General features: G+C 44.7%; 1 protein-coding gene across 1 annotated transcript; it reads right to left on the reverse strand.

Moving 5' to 3' along the window:
* Positions 1-8,602: 8,602 nt before the first annotated feature.
* LOC104981774 (acidic mammalian chitinase-like) lies at positions 8,603-16,744 on the reverse strand. The gene is given in 10 exon segments (XM_010831024.1): positions 8,603-8,829; positions 10,792-10,886; positions 10,888-10,919; positions 11,783-11,820; positions 11,823-11,898; positions 12,721-12,869; positions 12,872-12,905; positions 13,756-13,887; positions 14,330-14,446; positions 16,625-16,744. Coding segments are annotated over 10 exon segments (1,020 nt in total).
* Positions 16,745-17,718: the final 974 nt, after the last annotated feature.

The following is a 17,718-nucleotide window of genomic DNA, read 5'->3' on the forward strand; positions in this document are numbered from 1 at the left end:
ATGAGCCACGTTTCAAGTGCTGAGTAGTCACCTGTGACTCATGGCTACTATTTTGGACAGCCCATCTCCAGAGAGCCCAGCAGAAAGGCCAGATTTGGCTCTTATGTTATAGGCTTGCTATTGGTTGGCTCTGATTGATTGCATTTTTTACTTAGGCCCTCCCCTTCTTCTGAGGGATGCTATAGGAGGCAACTGTCTATAAAATAGGCCTTGTGTTTACTGGGAGGATGCTCATCTTCCCGTTATACAGCGTTCTCTTTATGAAAATCCTGGGGAGACGTCTGTTTTTGTTCTTAGAATCTAAAATAGTTGGGCTTGTCTTGTTGGTTTATTCTGATCTTTCAGACATTATATATTGTGTAACTAATTTCTTTTTCTATTTTTTACTGGCTACTAGAAATGTAGAATCAAATCTGTGGCCTACACACAGTATGAATATAGGATACATTTACCCAAATGTGTTCTGTTTACTATCAGTTTGCAAACCACTGGTGTTCTTCAGAGCATGTTTTGTGAGACACTGCAGCTGACTGGAACAGTCACTTGTCGATCCAAATGATAACACTGATACCAATTAAAAAAAAAAAAAAAAACTGGTGATGGAGTGAGCAACTAGAGACAGCAGAACATGAATGGGGCAGGTGAGCATCCATGGGCAGGAATAATGGGCAAGGTCTGAGCACCTGGTCCAATAGACTTCCTGCCTTCCATGTGGGTTCTCAGAGCTTCTAGCCAGGAGGTTTTTAAAGAACACCTTCCCTGGTGGCTCAGATGGTAAAGCGTCTGCCTACAATGTGGGAGACCCAGGTTTGATCTCTGGGTCGGGAAGATCCCCTGGAGAAGGAAATGGCAACCCACTCCAGTACTCTTGCTTGGAAAATCCCACGGACAGAGGAGCCTGGTAGGCTACAGTCTATGGGGTTGCAAGGAGTCGGACACGACTGAGAAACTTCACTTTCTTTCTTTCTAGCCAGAGCGTGGCCCACCTGTTTCTTGTTGTTGGAAATGGTGTCAGCTGCCTCCAGCTAGTCTGTGGTGGCCCAGATCGACTGGTTAGAAGGGAACCCCAGCAGCCAGCACCAAGCAGCCTTAGGAGTCCAGGGGCCCTGCAGCTGAGAGAGTCCTCACTTCCCTGGTGATTTTCCCAGGGCAGGACCCAGGACAGGCCACTCCCTCCAGCGGAGAATCCACCTTTGGATTCTGACCTTGACAGCTCAAGCCAACACAAGACGCCCCTACCGAGGTTTTGGGGGTGGGGGACGGGAACTGCCAATCTTCAGCACTGGATCACCCAGTCTGTGGGTGTGGATGAAGAGCACAGGTAGCTGGGAGAATTGTGAAGGGCAGGAGATGTAAATCTCTGACACCTCCAACACGCTGTCACTTGTCTCCTTCTGGGAACAGGGATGGGGATTTCCTCACTGGGCTCCCCCACCCTTCCCATCCAGTCCAGGCCAGCCATGACAGCAAACAGGCTTTCTTCTTCAACCTGTCAGCTACAAATTGGCACTTACCAAGAGCATTGCCAATGACTGAACAACAAAGGCATTTGCCATCTGCCTCTATGAAGATTGAACACCATGCTCCTAAAGCTGTTGAGCTTCAACAATCCCTGAGGGAGTTCAGGGTGGAGTGAGGCACTCTGTGATCCAGGCAATCTGGTGGGACAGGTCTTTAGATAGTTGGATGTTTTTAGGAACAGATTTTATGATCTCAGTCCTTGCATCTCTTCATATCTAGAGAAGCACTAAATCCCTTCATGGTGACATCAGACGCTCATGACTAACAAAAAACCTTTTGTAAATTGAGTGCTTCATGGTATTGAACTCCCCCTTCACCAAAACCTTATATATCGACTTTCCTCCAAAGCCGCTTTAGAGCAGTCTTTCATCTGAGTTGCTGCCTCCCGGGCTGCAGTCCTCATTTTGCCCCAAATAAAACTTAACTTACAACTCTTTTTTTAGTCGACAAACCTAAGAGATTTTGGGCCCTCTGCCCTTTACCTATGCTCTGCGCGCCTCCACCTCCACACCCCTCGGCCCGCGAAAGGGGAGTGATAGAAGATGTTGGGTGGGACACAGGTAGAAGAAAGGAGAGAGCGCCGAGGTGTCTGCAAGAGCGCTCGCCAGGGAAGCCACTTGGGGTCGCTCCGTCTGAGCTCCAGCGCCCAGGGCCCGAGGTGGGGAAGGGAGGGCGGGGGTGAGGGGGAAGAGGAGCAGCCGCTTTTACGGCCTGGGGCGCTGGGTGGATCTTTCCTTGTAGGAGCGGGTGCTGGTGGTTCTCCGCCCCACAGCTCTGGGCAACAGACTGCTCCACCCGGTCGCCTGGGGCAGCGCGGTTGGGTCACCACCTGTCATTTTACTCCAAACAACCTCGGCTCCCTCTTGGAGGTCCCTTCCCCGCCCCGAGGGCGATCAGTCAGGCGCAGCGTGATGACTTCAGATTCCTGGAAGGGGTGTGCTGCAATCAGGGAACCAGGTCCTAAAACACCGAGTGCTAACCCCCTGATCGCTCCACTTCGCTTTCCCCCTCAGGTTTGAGTGTGATCCAAAAATTGGAGCCTGGACTGGGATGAAGAGTGGCCTCAGGGTGTGGTTGGGCCAAAGGGCAGCATAGTGTGGGCTAAGATCACGGACACCTGAGTCATGCAGGCAGCTTTCAAAGCATTTTGCAGCCCTTTGACCTTAGGCAAGTCTCTCAGCCTCTCAGTGCCGGTTTCCAGTAAAGTGGGAGTAATCACCATGACTACCGCAGGGGGTCCTCACGGAAATCCAGAGATTTGATGTTTATTAGAGTGCTGAAGACCGGGCCTGTTCATAGAGTGCTATATAAATGTTGGTTAAATAAAGAAAGCAGCAGGAAGGGACTTGGAGAGAGCTCTGGGGGGAATACCAAGGGTGACTTCCTTCCTGGCAGAGCCAAAGCAATGAGATAAGGAACCATGTGTGTGGACTCTCCAGATGAAGACAGCAATCCAGACACATTACAGAAGGCTAAAGTGCAAGCCACGGGGATCACAGAGGGATGCGGATCTCTGGGCCAGAGGTGCTGTAATGGCTGTGAAATATGTCAGATCCACAAAAAATTAAGTTCAAGTTTTCCCTTTTTAGTTCGTATACAAAATGACTGGGTCCCCACTCTGTGTACATCTGGAATTTTCTTTTCTGCAAACTTATAAGGACATTCAGTTTACAGTGGAATATCCGATCAAAAGTTCTGAGTCCTTTCACATAATTTATCATCCAAACCCAGACACGCTTGAGATGAAAGTGGCATTAGAAATACATAATTTTTTAAAGCAACTATACTCCAATAAAAATTAATAAAATTCTAATGCCTATTAAAAAAAGAAATATGTAATTTTTGAAACGTTTACTTTTGCTCAGTGTTTTGCTATACAGATGAACTTAAATAGTTCTGTTAAAACTATTCGCAAAGATTTTTTTTCTAAAAAGTGAATATATATGCACAGTAAATAAATATTTAAAATTTCAAATTATTCTTGCTATATATTCACAAACATCAATAAATTTCTTAGCCGTATTTCTAAGTAAGGTGTTACTGGCATTTTTTCTGAAGAATAAAGATTTTTCAGTATGGTTTTGTCACGCGAGTGTATGTTTCCCGGTTCTTTGTCTCGTCACAACAAAGATTTGGAGCAAGGGACATTAAAGCCCTTGGCACGTCACAGCTCTCAGGTCTTGGAAAAACTGTGCTACAGCTCTTAGGCAAATCAGTGTTACAGCTCTATTTTATTTAGAAGATAGCAGGAGAATCCAAGACTCAAAGAGAAGAGAGTGGAGGAGTGCGAGGGGAGGGGGGCAGAGAGAGAGAGAGAGCAAGCGCGCGAGAGCGAGAGAGAGTGTGTGGGCTCACGAGTGCATGTCGGGAGAGATAGTCTGAGAGAAAGCGCTTTGGCTCCTCCTTTTATATGTTTTTTCCTCCACCTGGGCCTGCCCTATGCAAATTGGGCTTAGCCAGGAGTGCTGTTTGTTCTGTCTGTTCTGCCTGAAGTCTTCACTCTGGTCCTCGGACCTTCCTTGTCTTTTAGCCACCACCATTTTGGACTCCTTTTCCCTATTCTACCTACCTAACAGTTTTATTATGTTTTATAATGTTGCTTGAAATCTTTAAAATTGCTTTTCATGGTTAATCATTTCAAAGATGTTGATACCTTTGATGTGAGATTGATAGGACTGCCACAGCAAAATGCCATTCTAGATGGCTTATACAATAGAAATTTATTTTCTCGTAGTTCTAGAGGCTAGAAGTGTGAGCTCAAGGTATCTGCTGGGTTGGCTTCTTCTGAGGCCTCTCTCTTTGGTTGATAGATGCCCATCTTCTCCACGTGTCTTCACATGGTCTTCCCTCTGTTTGTCTCTGTGTGTGTGTCCTAATCTTTCATAAGGAAACCAGTCATGTTGGATTAGGGGTCACCCTAATGATCTTGTTTTACCTCAATTACCTCTTTAAGGGCCTTATCCCCAAGTACAGTCACAGTCTGAGGTACTTAGGGTTAGCACTTCAATATATGCATTTTGGAGTGATAGAATTCAGTCCATAATAACTCTACTGATTTTTCTTTGTAGGCTAGAAAATTTTTAATTGAGGAAAACTCTCCTTAAAGATGCTCAGAGGAAATTCTGCTAAATAGGTATGTTTGTACTCAGTCAGTCGTGTCCAACTCTGTGATCCCATGGACTATAGCCCACCAGGTGCCTCTGTCCATGGAATTTTCCAGTCAAAAATATTGGAGCGGGTTTCCATTTCCAAGGGATTCTTCCTACCCAGGGATTAAACTGTGTCTCTTGCATCTCCTGCATTGGCAGTGTATTCTTTGCCACTGAGCCACCTAGGAAGCCTGCTAAATGGGGGATATTCTCAGTGGGGGATATTCTCAATTCTGTTTTTTTCTATTAAAATGTTTTAATATTATAATGCTAATATTTTAACAGATGCTATCTTTTTGCTCCCATCCACAGAAGATTTCTTCAACAACTATCTTCATGACTCCTTCGAATGTTTCCCCAAACTTAGGTGCAAGATTGTACACCTCTTCAGAATACTTCTTGTACACCTCTCATCTAATTAGCAATAAATATATCCAATTAAAAATCATACTAAAAATAGCTCTATCAAAATGGTCTTCTTTACAAATTGAAATATTTGTACAATATTGTACAAATTGAAATATTTCTTACAAATTGAAATATTTCTTTGAAATATTTCAAAATTTTAAAATTTCAAAATTGTATGTTATATACATTTGCGCACTTCTTGTTTAATTTGTTCAGTGCCTCTTTCAGAGTCTTCTTATTTGCAAAATTCTTTTTTGATAATATTAACTTATGAAAACTTCAAACATTAAAATGTTTTAGAGCTTCTCCATTAAATACTTTGTTAAAACATTTATAACCAGTTGGGGAAAAAATGCAACCAAAATGCAGAAGACATACAGATTTTTTTTAAGTTCAGTACCACTGTGGAACACTTTGAGTTAATTAAGAAATAATTCTTTAATGGTTCAAACATTTCTAAAATCAAACAGAAAATAAGCAGCAAAGAGAAGTTTGTACTGTCACATTGATGTATATTTTCTTGATTCAACATCAGCATTGTCTAAAAAGTTATAGATCGGTTACTCTTTACATATAAAAATATTTGAAAATTTTATAACTTTTATCTTGAATGATAGAATGTCACATTTTAAAACACATTAGTGAGTGATTTGTGACTTCAGCTAACTCCCAGGACATTTCTGCTCTGTAGGGTTTTTTAAATTTAGAAAGAATATTTTTTTTTACATAATGTTGTTTTCCACTGATATTTAAATTCATCACCACAAAAATAATTTTTAATGTTTAACTTTTAAAGTGAATTTACAATAGCATTTACAATAATGTCAGATGTTTCACTTTTGATGAAATAAACCACAAAAAGCTTTACTTTGATTTCATGAACTAGGTGAAAATATTCAACTATTATTAGAATTAACTTATGTGATTTTCTATATAATGCATCGGATTACATCAATATAAATTTGGTATTGTGTAAAAGCTTGTGAATTTATTCTGCAAACAGAGTTTGACTTTAATAATTGTGTGCACACACACACACACATACATACACAGTAGAAAAAGAAATGAATTTGGTACTTCTGTTCTTATAAGAAAAGTGTTCTTATATTTACCTAAACTGACATATTATGCTTCACCAAGTGATATAAAATACCTTTAGTAACTACCTCTGTTAAGTAATCAAATTTAAGTAAAATCTTCTTAAACTAATTAGTAATTTAGAAATAGATGGTGATGCTTATTCAGCAGATTTGTGTCCTCTGGTTTTCATGCAATACTCAACAACCCTATGGTAGACAGTTAATGTCAAATAACATCTTACACAAGTCATAGATTCATCTCAACTTTCTTGGAGTATGAAAATTCAGTACTTAATTTTCATTATATAGTCACTTTAATTGTATATAGCTTATCGCTAACAAAAGCAGTTACTTCAAAAATAGAAAGTGTTGTCAGAGAATAAAATAAGTGGTTGTAGATTTATTCCACACAACAAATAACAAACCCTGTAGCAAGAGCATTCAGATTACTCTCTACAAGTTCAATGGTGTGACTGCTTGATTTCTCCTGTTCGTATTTCACATAATTCTAACCTGTATTTTCCCAAACTTCCCACTGATCCCATGTTGGTGACCTGATGATTTTATGCATCTTGCAGGCCATGGTGGGCACAGCACAGTAGTTGGCCCACCAAGGAGCCACAGTATCAAGACCTCCCCCTCTAGTTGGGCTGCTGCTGCTGCTGCTAAGTTGCTTCAGTCGTGTCCGACTCTGTGTGACCCGACTGACGGCAGCCCACCAGGCTCCACCACCCCTGGGATTCTCCAGGCAAGAACACTGGAGTGGGTTGCCATTTCCTTCTCCAATGCATGAAAGTGAAAAGTGAAAGTGAAGTCGCTCAGTCGTGTCTGATTCTTCGTGACCCCATGGACTGCAGCCTACCAGGCTCCTCTGTACATGGGATTTTCCAGGCAAGAGTACTGGAGTGGGGTGCCATTGCCTTCTCCACTCTAGCTGGGCAGACCAGAGGAAATAGCTGTCCTTAGCCACTTCCATCTAAGCACATGCTCATTTGTCAGTGAGCATCTGCAAGTGGTCATTGTAAGAGGCAATAATTTAATCTTTGTCAGAAAAGAACAGGGCTTCCCTGGTGGCTCAGATGGTAAAGAATCCGCCTGCAATGTGGGAGACCTGGGTTCAATCCCTGGGTTGGGAAGATCTCCTGAAAGAGGGCATGGCAACCCACTCCAGTATTTTTGCCTGGAGAATCCCCATGGACAGAGGAGCCTGAGAGGCTACTGTCCATGGGCTCACAAAGAGTTGGACACAATAGAGCAACTAAGCACAGCACCACCTGGAAAAGAACCAGGAAAAGAGAGATGGGTTATCACCAATGAACATTTAGATTTAACCGTGTGTACAGACCACGGCAGAAATTGGAAGTAATATAAAGTGGAGGTGTGTCCAATCCATTCCAGATAACTTTGCTATGGTTAGTAAAAAAATTTTTTTAAGTAAAATTTTGAAACCAGTAGAACTTATTAAATCAACAGGAGGCAAGGACAATAGTTAGCAACCAGGACTATCCCAGACAAACTGAGATGGATAGAAACCCTGCTAATTTTCAGCTGATGAGATGGGAAGGAAAGAAATTAACTTCCAGGGGTTCTGCTTGTTGTTTACACTGGTTTTGTCCAAAGAGCACGATGCACAGAACCACCCTTCCCTGGCCCCAAAAATGAGCTGGTTAGTGTGGAAGCTCTTCCTGGCTTGGTGAGCTGCTGTGTTCCTCAGCTCCTTGGAGCAGGGGCCATGCCACCCTGGAGATGTCAGGAGCAAGATCTCCCACCCCTGTTATAATGTGCATTTTCATTTTCTTTGTGCTTTCCCTTAGGGAACTGAAGGTACATTTAGGTGTGTTGTGGAAATGAAGATGATGAACTAAAGTGAGCTAATTTAGAAATCATGCTGATGAACTTTATTCCTAGGCTCACAGGTGTGGAAGTGGAGTGTGTGGACTGTCCTGCAGTTGGCTATCACGCTCTGTCCTCAAACAAGTATGGTTTGCTTGGGTTGTATAGCCCTGGAGTCTGGAGATAAGTAAACCTGGTGAAAGAAGAGTTTCCTGAAGGAGAAGATATAGTAAATTAAGTGTTCTGAGTTCAGCCACTTTTCTAGGTCCTTTTGCAAGACCATCTGGAGGCATACTTATGAGAAAGAACATGGATCTGATCTCTCTTTCCTCCTAGACCTTCCCAATTCCACTCCCCTTCTGCCTCAGGAGGAGCCCAGCGCTCCAGAACTTCCCACAGAGATGTTCAGAGAGGTCCCAGTCACTACCCCTCCTCTCCCAGTCCCAACCTCTCCAGCCATCTAGGGAGCAGAAAGGCAGGACTTCTCTTTTACATGCAGGAGAGTATCACACAGACATAAATCAAAGCAGACACTTGGCATTCTGAGGCAAAACTTCCATTTAATCATCATTCTGTTCCTAGAGTCCTCGGTGGACCCCACAAGGGGATAGCTTAAGCCCAGTTACCGCAAGAGCAGCTTGTGTCAAAGACCAGGCCTGTCTGACAAGCCTCCTCATAGGTATGTCCAACCATGCAGTTGTAGAAGGCATGCTTGCTGGTGGGGCTGGGATAGAGACCATCAGACTTTTTGGCACAGAATCCACTATCATCAGCACTGCCAGTCTTGGGAGCTTCAGTGTTTGTGGAGGAGCCCACAGTAGAGGTGGGCACTGTGCAACCTGAGAGAGTAAGTAAAGGAACCCATAGGTGCTAGAGTGGTCTTTCCCAGCACAAGTGTCATGTCTGTAGTGTCACTGGGGGTTCTGTTATCTGAACCAGTGGTTACATGCTCCGGGCCTGAATCAGTGATACGCAAGTTCATAGCCGGGCTCTGGCATGAGCTCAGTGACCACAAACAAGTCATTAACTTCTCTGAGCCTCAATTTCCTCCCTTTACTTGTATTAGAGACACTAACCTTAGAATTACTCTGTGAAGCACTTTCCAGTGTGTATGGTATATAAAATAGTAAGTGCAGCACAATTATTAGTTTTGTTTTTAGTTTAAGGAGAGAATATGCTTATTTATTACCTCCATCACTTAAATGCCTGCCCAAATACTATGTTCCATGTGTACTAAGTTGCTTCAGTCATGTCTGACTCTTTTACGACCCTGTGGACTGTAGTCTGCCTGGCTCCTCTGTTCATGGGGATTCTCCAGGCAAGAATACTCCAGGGGATCTTCCTGACCCAGGGATCTAACATGGGTCTCTTATATCTCCTGCATTGGCAGGTATGTTTTTTACCACTAGCACCAGCTGGAAAGTCCATACCTCCCCACCAAAATCCTACAGAGTGGAGGAATTTTAAAAATCATTTTTTTCATGTCAGCTAAGGTGAGAACTGAGATTCAAAACCAGTTCTGTCTTGAGCACAGAGCCTGTGCAATGCCAACTACACTAATACCTTTCTTTTTAAACCACTTTATTAGGTATGACTGACATTGACTCATTGGAAAAGACTGATGCTGGGAGGGATTGGGGGCAGGAGGATAAGGGGACGACAGAGGATAAGATGGCTGGATGGCATCACCGACTCAATGGACGTGAGTTTGAGTGAACTCCAGGAGTTGGTGATGGACAGGGAGGCCTGGTGTACTGCGGTTCATGGGGTCACAAAGAGTCGGACATGACTGAGTGCCTGAACTGAACTGAACTGACATATAAAAAACTGTTAATGCACACAACTTGATGAGATGGAGATAAGTACGCATCATGGTTACCACAATCAATGCCATAAACATGTTCATCCCCTCCAAAAGTCTCCTCTCACCTTCTTTATTATTAACTTTTGCAATAAGAGCACGTATCATAAGATCTACCCTTTTAGCAAACTGTAAAGTATACAATAAAGCATTGTTAACTATAGTTACTGTTTCTACAATAGATCTCCAGGATTTATCCATATTGTACAACTGAAACACACCCTTTGACTAATACCTCCCTAGTTTTTATGTTTAAATAGACTAATTACGCCTGGTCTCCAAGAGCACCTGTGAGGATAACTTGAAATTTGAAAGAACCGGCAGACCTGACATGGTCCATCAGTCAGCACTGGCTGTCCCCATGGTTTCCTGCCCCCCACCCCAATCCTGCTTCTGCTTTCTGCATGTGCCCTGGACCTTATGTTAGGGGCAAAATTGTATCCTGAGACCAATTGTAACTCTGCTCCACTCTCAGAAAAAGGGCCAGTTGGACCCCTTTAGAGTTGTCTTTTTTTCCATCCCTTTCCTCATCATCTAACTTTGGCATCCCTTCCTTGGCTTGTCTTCTTTACTCCACATAGTTCCTAGGGCTGGAGCTGGACAGATGGGAACAGAAACAAGGTGTTTGTGGTCCCCTCCTTACCCAGGCTCCCGGATGTTCTCCAGGGGCTCCCAGAACAGCTCTACAAGAAGAATTCTTGGGAACAGTGATGGACCTTTCGTAAGGGCAGCCACCCAAGGGCTGCCCCATAGCAGCCATCTGAGTCTTTCTTTCTGAGTCACAAATGCCAGTGCCCATGGACATGCTAGGACAGGTGGAAGATCTGAAGGAGGCTTCCTTTGAGGCCAGGCTGAGGGGAGCACTGGATAGTCTTTTATTCCTCCTTAACCATGTCCAGTTTGTCATCCTGTGGATGGTGAGAGGTGCATCACTACTCACCAGGAGTGGAGACGCCAAGTGCAGACTTGAAGGTGTGCATGAGAGGGTATTTGTCTTGTCCTGTGAAGTCATCCAAGCCAGTGTTCCAGACCATGGCCCCCCAACCTGTTCTTCAGCAGCCACTGGGCCTGTGGGAGAGATTCAGGGGGACTGTAGGGTGGCCTTTGCACAAGCACAGGGAGTGACTCCAGCAGAATGACAGGGAAGGCCATGATCCAGCCATGGAGAGGAGGGAATGGAAAATGGCTTTCCACGGGTACTTTGAAGGACTCGTGGACATAGCTGTGGACAGGGAGAGATTTTAGGACTACCAAGTCAGGGAGAATGAGTCTTACCTGTGCTCTCTGTATTACCAGCCACCTTCTGAGAAGCCTTGTCTGAGATGGAGCTTGAGTGGGTTGCAGTGGCAAAAGATACACAGGGCCCTTCACATGGCAAGTGTCTGGGCAGAGAGACAGAGCTGGTGATTATGAGGTATAGAGTGAAGGGCTTTGGGTCTGATAAACAGTAACCATCCAGATGAGAGCATGAAAGGCCAGTGGGCAGATGCCTAATGGCCTCATGGATCTCTCATCTCCAGATTTTGGGTTCTTCCTGCATGAAGTTACTGTAAGCAGGAGCAGAGGAGAGGAAGGAACTCAGATCTACTCCGTGGTTCTGTGGCAAGAAGAGTGTCAGAGAGCTGGATCAGGAGTAGAGTTGTAGAGTTGAGGAGGGCAGGGGGTCAAAGGGGAGAGTCCAGGAAGGGGCAGTGGGGGGCCGGGTATGGGAAGGGGGAGGGGCTGAGGGAAGGGAGGAACCAGCTGCAATTGCTGAGGGGCAGAGGGGCTGTTCCAACTGCTGGGCTCTGCAGCTGGGTCGAGACCTTGGGGCCACTTTGGGTTTTGCTTTTCCTCTCTTTGGTATTTTCTTGTACTAATTCCAATATACTTGGAGGGGAGGTTCCCTGCCTCTCCCAGGTGTACAGAAGGTAGGGTTTGGAGGGACTTACCTTGATCATGAAGCTCTTGGGGTTGGCATATCCAATCTACTAATTCCTCTGTAGGCATAGGGCACCTCCTGGGGGGCATTCCACACTTCAGTGGCTCCTTTCAGGAGGGAGCAAACCTGGGGCAAGAGGAGCAATCACGGCTCAGATGGACCTGGCTCTGCCTGGCTCATGTCTCCCTCTCCCTCTCTTTCTTTTCTGGAATACACTCCCACCCCACCCACTCTTTACTGGAAACAAGAGTGCATGGCTCCCATTTCACCCAGGTTCCTTGCTCTTCCTCCTGTGGGTGGCACAGTGGAAAGGGCGCTGGCTGGGAAGATGAGACCTGAATTCCTGCCATTCCTGGGTGTGCCAATACCCATATGTGCATAAGGAACAGGGCAGCTTCTTTGTGCCTTGTGCTCCAGTTACCCTTTGAATCTAGCTTGTTTGTTCCTTTATTTGAAAGAATATTTGTCACAAAAGAGCCAACAAGGGGATGCTAATGCATAGTGGTTAGGGTCTGACATGCTGGAGCTAGACAACCTTAGTTGGAATCTTAGCTTGGCCACTTAGTAGTTCTGTGACCTTGAGCAGGTTTCTTAATCCCCCTGTGCCTCCCTGTCTTCTGTGTAAGATGATTAAATCCATCTCACCATTGTGAGTGTTAAATAGGATAATATATAAAATCATTGACAACAGAGCTGGCTATCCATTTGGACTTGGTAAATGTTAACCATTACTAGTATTAATCATGCATATTTACTCTAAAAGATTAAAATTTAAGATATTTTATTAATAGTTTACCCTTCCCTCCCCACCACATACACTCAGAGCAGGCAACATGGGGTACCCTGATTAGAAATCAAAGAATAAATTCTCTCTTTTTTTGGAAGTATTTTTACCCTTTAGGACAGAGAGTCAATCTCCTTGGTCCTCCCAGCCCTCTGGGACATTACCTCAAAGTAGGCAAGAGTCCCTGCCTCCTGAGTGTAGGCTCTGGCAGCCCCCAGGCCAGAGGTGGGACCATCCAGGCCACGGTTGGCAGGGTTGGTGAGAGTGAAGGTACTGGCATAAGCCCCAAAGCCCACCATCAGTTTCTCAGCAGGGCATTTTGGTTTTTCCAGTAGTTCATTGCATAATCCTAGAGGAAAGGTAAGGAAGATGTTTACTAAGAAGCAGCTAAGCTTGTGCCCAGAGGCCTGTGGAATAGTCAACACTTTCTACTCAGTTTCCCAGCCACTTTGGACATAGACTCTTCCATAACCCAGCCTCATAGAAGGGAAAGGTGTACCCTCCCTTCTGGAACTGGGTGTTATAGGCACCCTTGTTAAGAGGTACATTATGTAGGTAGCAGGGCTCAGTGTCAATTAGGAATGAAATGTTCCATTATCCTTCTTCCCCTCATACTAGACTTGGCATTTGGGATGTAACTGGAGTTCAGTCATGCATCCTCTCATTTCCACAACTGGCAAAATATGGCATCTCAGAATGTTTAAGCATAGGGTTTTCCCCTGGGAGACTTTCCCATGCCAATTTTAAAGTCTCTGGTTGAATTCTGCACTGAAATCACATCTAATCAATTTATACATCTACTAATCATTAAGAAGGTTTATTATATAGCTACCTATGCCATACAAGTCAGGAAGATCAATCTTATAGAATCGGGAGAAAGTGGATGAAAAGTGAGGAAGATTAAGGGCAAGATAGATCATGAAATGTATTCTTAACATCAGTGAAAATGATAGTTATATTTTTTCCCCAATGTTTGGGATTATCCCAAACCACAGTGCTGCTTCCTCTGGTGTAAAAGATAAATGAGTACAATTAATCATAGGCATAAGGAAGTAGGCAACATGAACTGAGTTAAGAAAGCTTATCATCTTCATCTTGTCCATAAAGCTTCCTCAGCCTCCCTTTTACTCCTTGGCCAGAGATCTCAAGACTTGATTGAAAATATCCATCAGAGCTGGTTGGCCCAAATCCTCACTTACCACACTAAAGTATTTGTTGTCTCCCTTGTCGTAGGGTCCTAAAAACAAGGGGCTGTCCTCTCCTGTGGAACCATCCCAGGAGCCCTTAAGGTCATAGGTCATCACATTGATGAGGTCCATGTACCTTGGGAAGTGGGGGGTAGGATACAAGAGAAGAAAAATGACCCAAGGAAAATAATACTCTCCATCCCACTTCCCCTAAAGGTCCTAGTCCCAACTGAATATGGTTTGTAATCATGTCATGAAGGATTATGCTTTAGTATTCTTTACTCCATTCTGTCTCACCTTTATTTGAAAAGTTGATATATAGAAGACGCACAATCTATAACCAATAACTCATTGCACTCAGACCTTCAAGTCTTATAGAAGTTTGAAACTCAACTAACTTTTCCAAGTAGCCTTTTGTCATTAAGAATTTTGACTGGCTTCCCATGTCTCTCTCAGGCTTTGAGATCATCTTATTCTTTTGGGACAGAGCCTTCTCTCTCCAGGGTATCTGAGCATTAGCCAATCTATGGGGGAGGTCTCAGGGTTAATTAGCTCTGAACTTGGGCCCACAGGCCTTACTTTGAATTTCGGGGATCTGATAGGCAGTCTCAAGGGTACCTTTGCCAGCTGACATAGCCGCAGAAATCAGCAACCTGGGCTTGTTGCTCTGGGTGACTTCGTGCTCAAAAGCCTCATACATTTCCTGTGAGACAGAGGAAAGCTCAAGCTTTCCTGGACTGAAGTTACAAGGTGTTCATTTGACATTTGGTGGCACCCTACTCCAGTACTTTTGCCTGGAAAATCCCATGGATGGAGGGGCCTGGTAGGCTGCAGTCCATGGGGTCGCCAAGAGTCAGACACGACTGAGCGACTTCACTTTCACTTTTCACTTTCATGCTTTGGAGGAGGAAATAGCAACCCACTCCAGTGTTCTTGCCTGGAGAATCCCAGGGACAGGGGAACCTGGTGGGCTGCCGCCTATGGGGTCTCACAGAGTCGGACACGACTGAAGTGACTTAGCAGTAGCAGTGCTGGGGTATAGTGATGAATAAAATAGTTTCTGCCCTGGAGGAGCTTTTTTGGAGGAAGGTATAGATAAGCAGACAGTCAGTTAAAATACAGCCTGGTAAGAGCTATGATCAAGGAAGGAAAAACTTCAAAGAGAACTCTGATGAGAAAGTTAAGGGATACCTAAACTGATACCTGAAATCTAGAGACAACCCATGTCAGAGAATTTTAGAGCACTTGACGTCTGGATGAGACTGAGTAATCTGGGAGTGATTCTGCCTTGAATACAAAGTCTTACCCCTGGGTCCCGAAGTTCCAGCCTCCACCAGATATCACGGTTTTCAGTTCTGTATTGCTGGAGATAGGAAGATTCCAGTGTAAATGAAATTCCCCAGGGAGAGTGAAGTCATCTGCTGACCACCCTCTTATCCCACACCTGAGCAGCCCCAGGTTTGCCCTATTACCAGTCTATGCTCTTGTGCTGGGAGCAAAGCTCTCTGTAAGAGCAAGGTACTCTCTTACTGGGGCTTCCCCAGTGGCTGAACGGTAAAGAATCCGCCTGCAATGCAGAAGACACGGGAGTCGTGGGTTCGATCTCTGGGTTGGGAAGATCCCCTGGAAGAAGGCATGGCTACCCACCCTCACATTCTTGCCTGGAGACTCCTATGGACAGGGGAGCCTGGTGAGTTAGAGTCCACAGGATGGCAAAGAGTTGGACACAACTAAAGTGACTTAGCACACATGCACTCTCTTACTATAGGTACCTCCAGGACACAGTATTAATTAATACTCATTGAACAGGTTCCTGTTTCTGGCCCTGAGAGTGGGCTGATGGATTCTGCTTTGACAGGAAGCTTCAGGGGAAGACAAGGCAGGCCATCCTAGGGAGGATGAAAGAATCTAAAAGCAGTCCCTTAACACAGATGGTAGGTGGGCTGGAGTTGTCGGGACACACAAGACTGGAAAGCTGAAAGTCTGAGTCTTGTAAAGGAAACAGCAGGGTATAGGGGCAGTAAAAGTGTCTACAATTTACTAAATGCTTACCAAATGCCAGGCATGTCACATGCACTGCTCCTGTCACACTTACAATCAGGCAGGAACTATTAGTCTCACATTGCCCTCTAAGCAATATTCAGAAAAGTTAAGCAATTTGTTTCACATCACCCAGCTACCAAGGCTGGCAGAGCAGGATTCAAACCTAACTCCTCTATTCCATGGTGACTCCCAGCAGGCACCAGGTCCTTTGAGCTTGATCTTAAAACCTACCCACTGATTCCCAACTGGACCAAAGCGTCGATTAACCTATCTGATAAACTGGCCAAGCATTCCTGGATTCTGCCACCTACTAATTGTATGGTCTAAGGAAAACCTCTATATGATACAGTGTCCTCAATTTAAAATATCTGTTAAAACTTTGCTTCTGTTCTGAAGGTTACATTAAAAAAAAAAAAATGAAAAGCACTTAGCATAAAGCCTGGCTCACCCAATTCATAGGTAGTCACCCAATAAATATGCCACGTATTTAATTGGCATGAGAGCCATCTTAAGTTAAACTGGTAGCTAGCTCATAGGGTGGTGTGGGACTTTACTGCAATGCAGCAAACTCCAGGAACTGTACTCACAATGAATCCCTTGTAGGTAGTACCTTGTGGGACCTATAGAATATGATGCAGAGGGTCTGCTAAGAAAATAATCTAGGCAAATGACAGCAACCTGCCTCCCCTGGGGAGAGTGATGTTAACAACTCTGCCAATGAGGCATGAGGGTGATTGTAAACAGGACTCAAAGACTGGGCATTCTGATACTGGTATCTTTAAGGACTTCTGAAAGGCTTCCAACTCAGCCCAGAGCCCAAGCACAGAACTCACAGCACGTTAATGCTGGCGTAGAGTGTCTCATCATTCCACTCGATGGTTGTGATCTGGTAGTTGGTCATGCCAGCAAAAGCATAGATGAAGTGTGTGCAGAGGCAAGGGTCCACATTCTTGGACATGTAGCAGGCAACCCCAGAGCAGTACTGGCTCCAGTTAGTGAAGTAACAGACAATTTTGGTGGCTGTGCCTGGATTGGCAGGGAAATAAGAGATGGTCCCTGCCCTGACTAGTGTCCCTTGTACCCAGGGACCCCTGACACTCTGCATCCATGGGGCACTTACACAGCTGCAGCAGGAGGGCCAGCCCTAAAAAGAAGACAAGAGATCTTGGTCAGAGGGTAGCAGGGTCATTATTTCCCTGGCTGGCCTGGGACAGCACAGAGCAGTAAAGTGAGAAGGGGAGTTGGGGCCTGCTGTAAGTCCTTTCCCAACATGGACCCCTGCATGATGCTTTCAAGGAAGGTGGCTAAGGTAGGCATTCGGTGAGCTACCTGAAAGCTCAGATGATAGTGAGCAGTTCAGGAACTAGCTGTTATTTACCTGCTATTTATTCAACAAAGTCATATTAAGTACTGGTTTGTTGTTCAGTCTCTAAGTCGTGTCTGACACTTTCGTGATCCCATGGACTGTAGCCCACCAGGCTCCTCTATCCATGGAATTTCCCAGGCAAGAATACTGGAGTGGGTTGCCATTTCCTTCTCCAGGGGTTCTTGCCAACCCAGGGATTAAGCTGGCATCTCCTGAGTCTCCTGCATTGGCAGGCGGATTCTTTAGCCCTGAGCCACCAGGGAAGCGCAAGTATTGGCTACTGTAAACAAAAAGAAAAATTAGGCAAGCTCCCTGCCTTCAAAGAACTCAGAACCTGGTGGGAAATCAAACCTATAAGCACAATCAAACCTCAGTGCAGTGCAATGACACAAGCAATAAAACTGGGATATGCAAAGTATTATAGAAAACAAATCAGGGAAGACCTCCCCAAGAGAGATAATATTTGTAATGTTCTCTATGTTTCCTCTAGGTTTCTTCGGGATTTGTGCTTTTTTCTCCCTGTGACAGGGCTTCCTTGGAGGCTCAGACAATAAAGAATCTGTCTG

Source organism: Bison bison, unplaced genomic scaffold, assembly GCF_000754665.1.
Source record: "Bison bison bison isolate TAMUID 2011002044 unplaced genomic scaffold, Bison_UMD1.0 scf7180017864519, whole genome shotgun sequence".
In the NCBI taxonomy this organism is placed as follows: domain Eukaryota; kingdom Metazoa; phylum Chordata; class Mammalia; order Artiodactyla; family Bovidae; genus Bison; species Bison bison.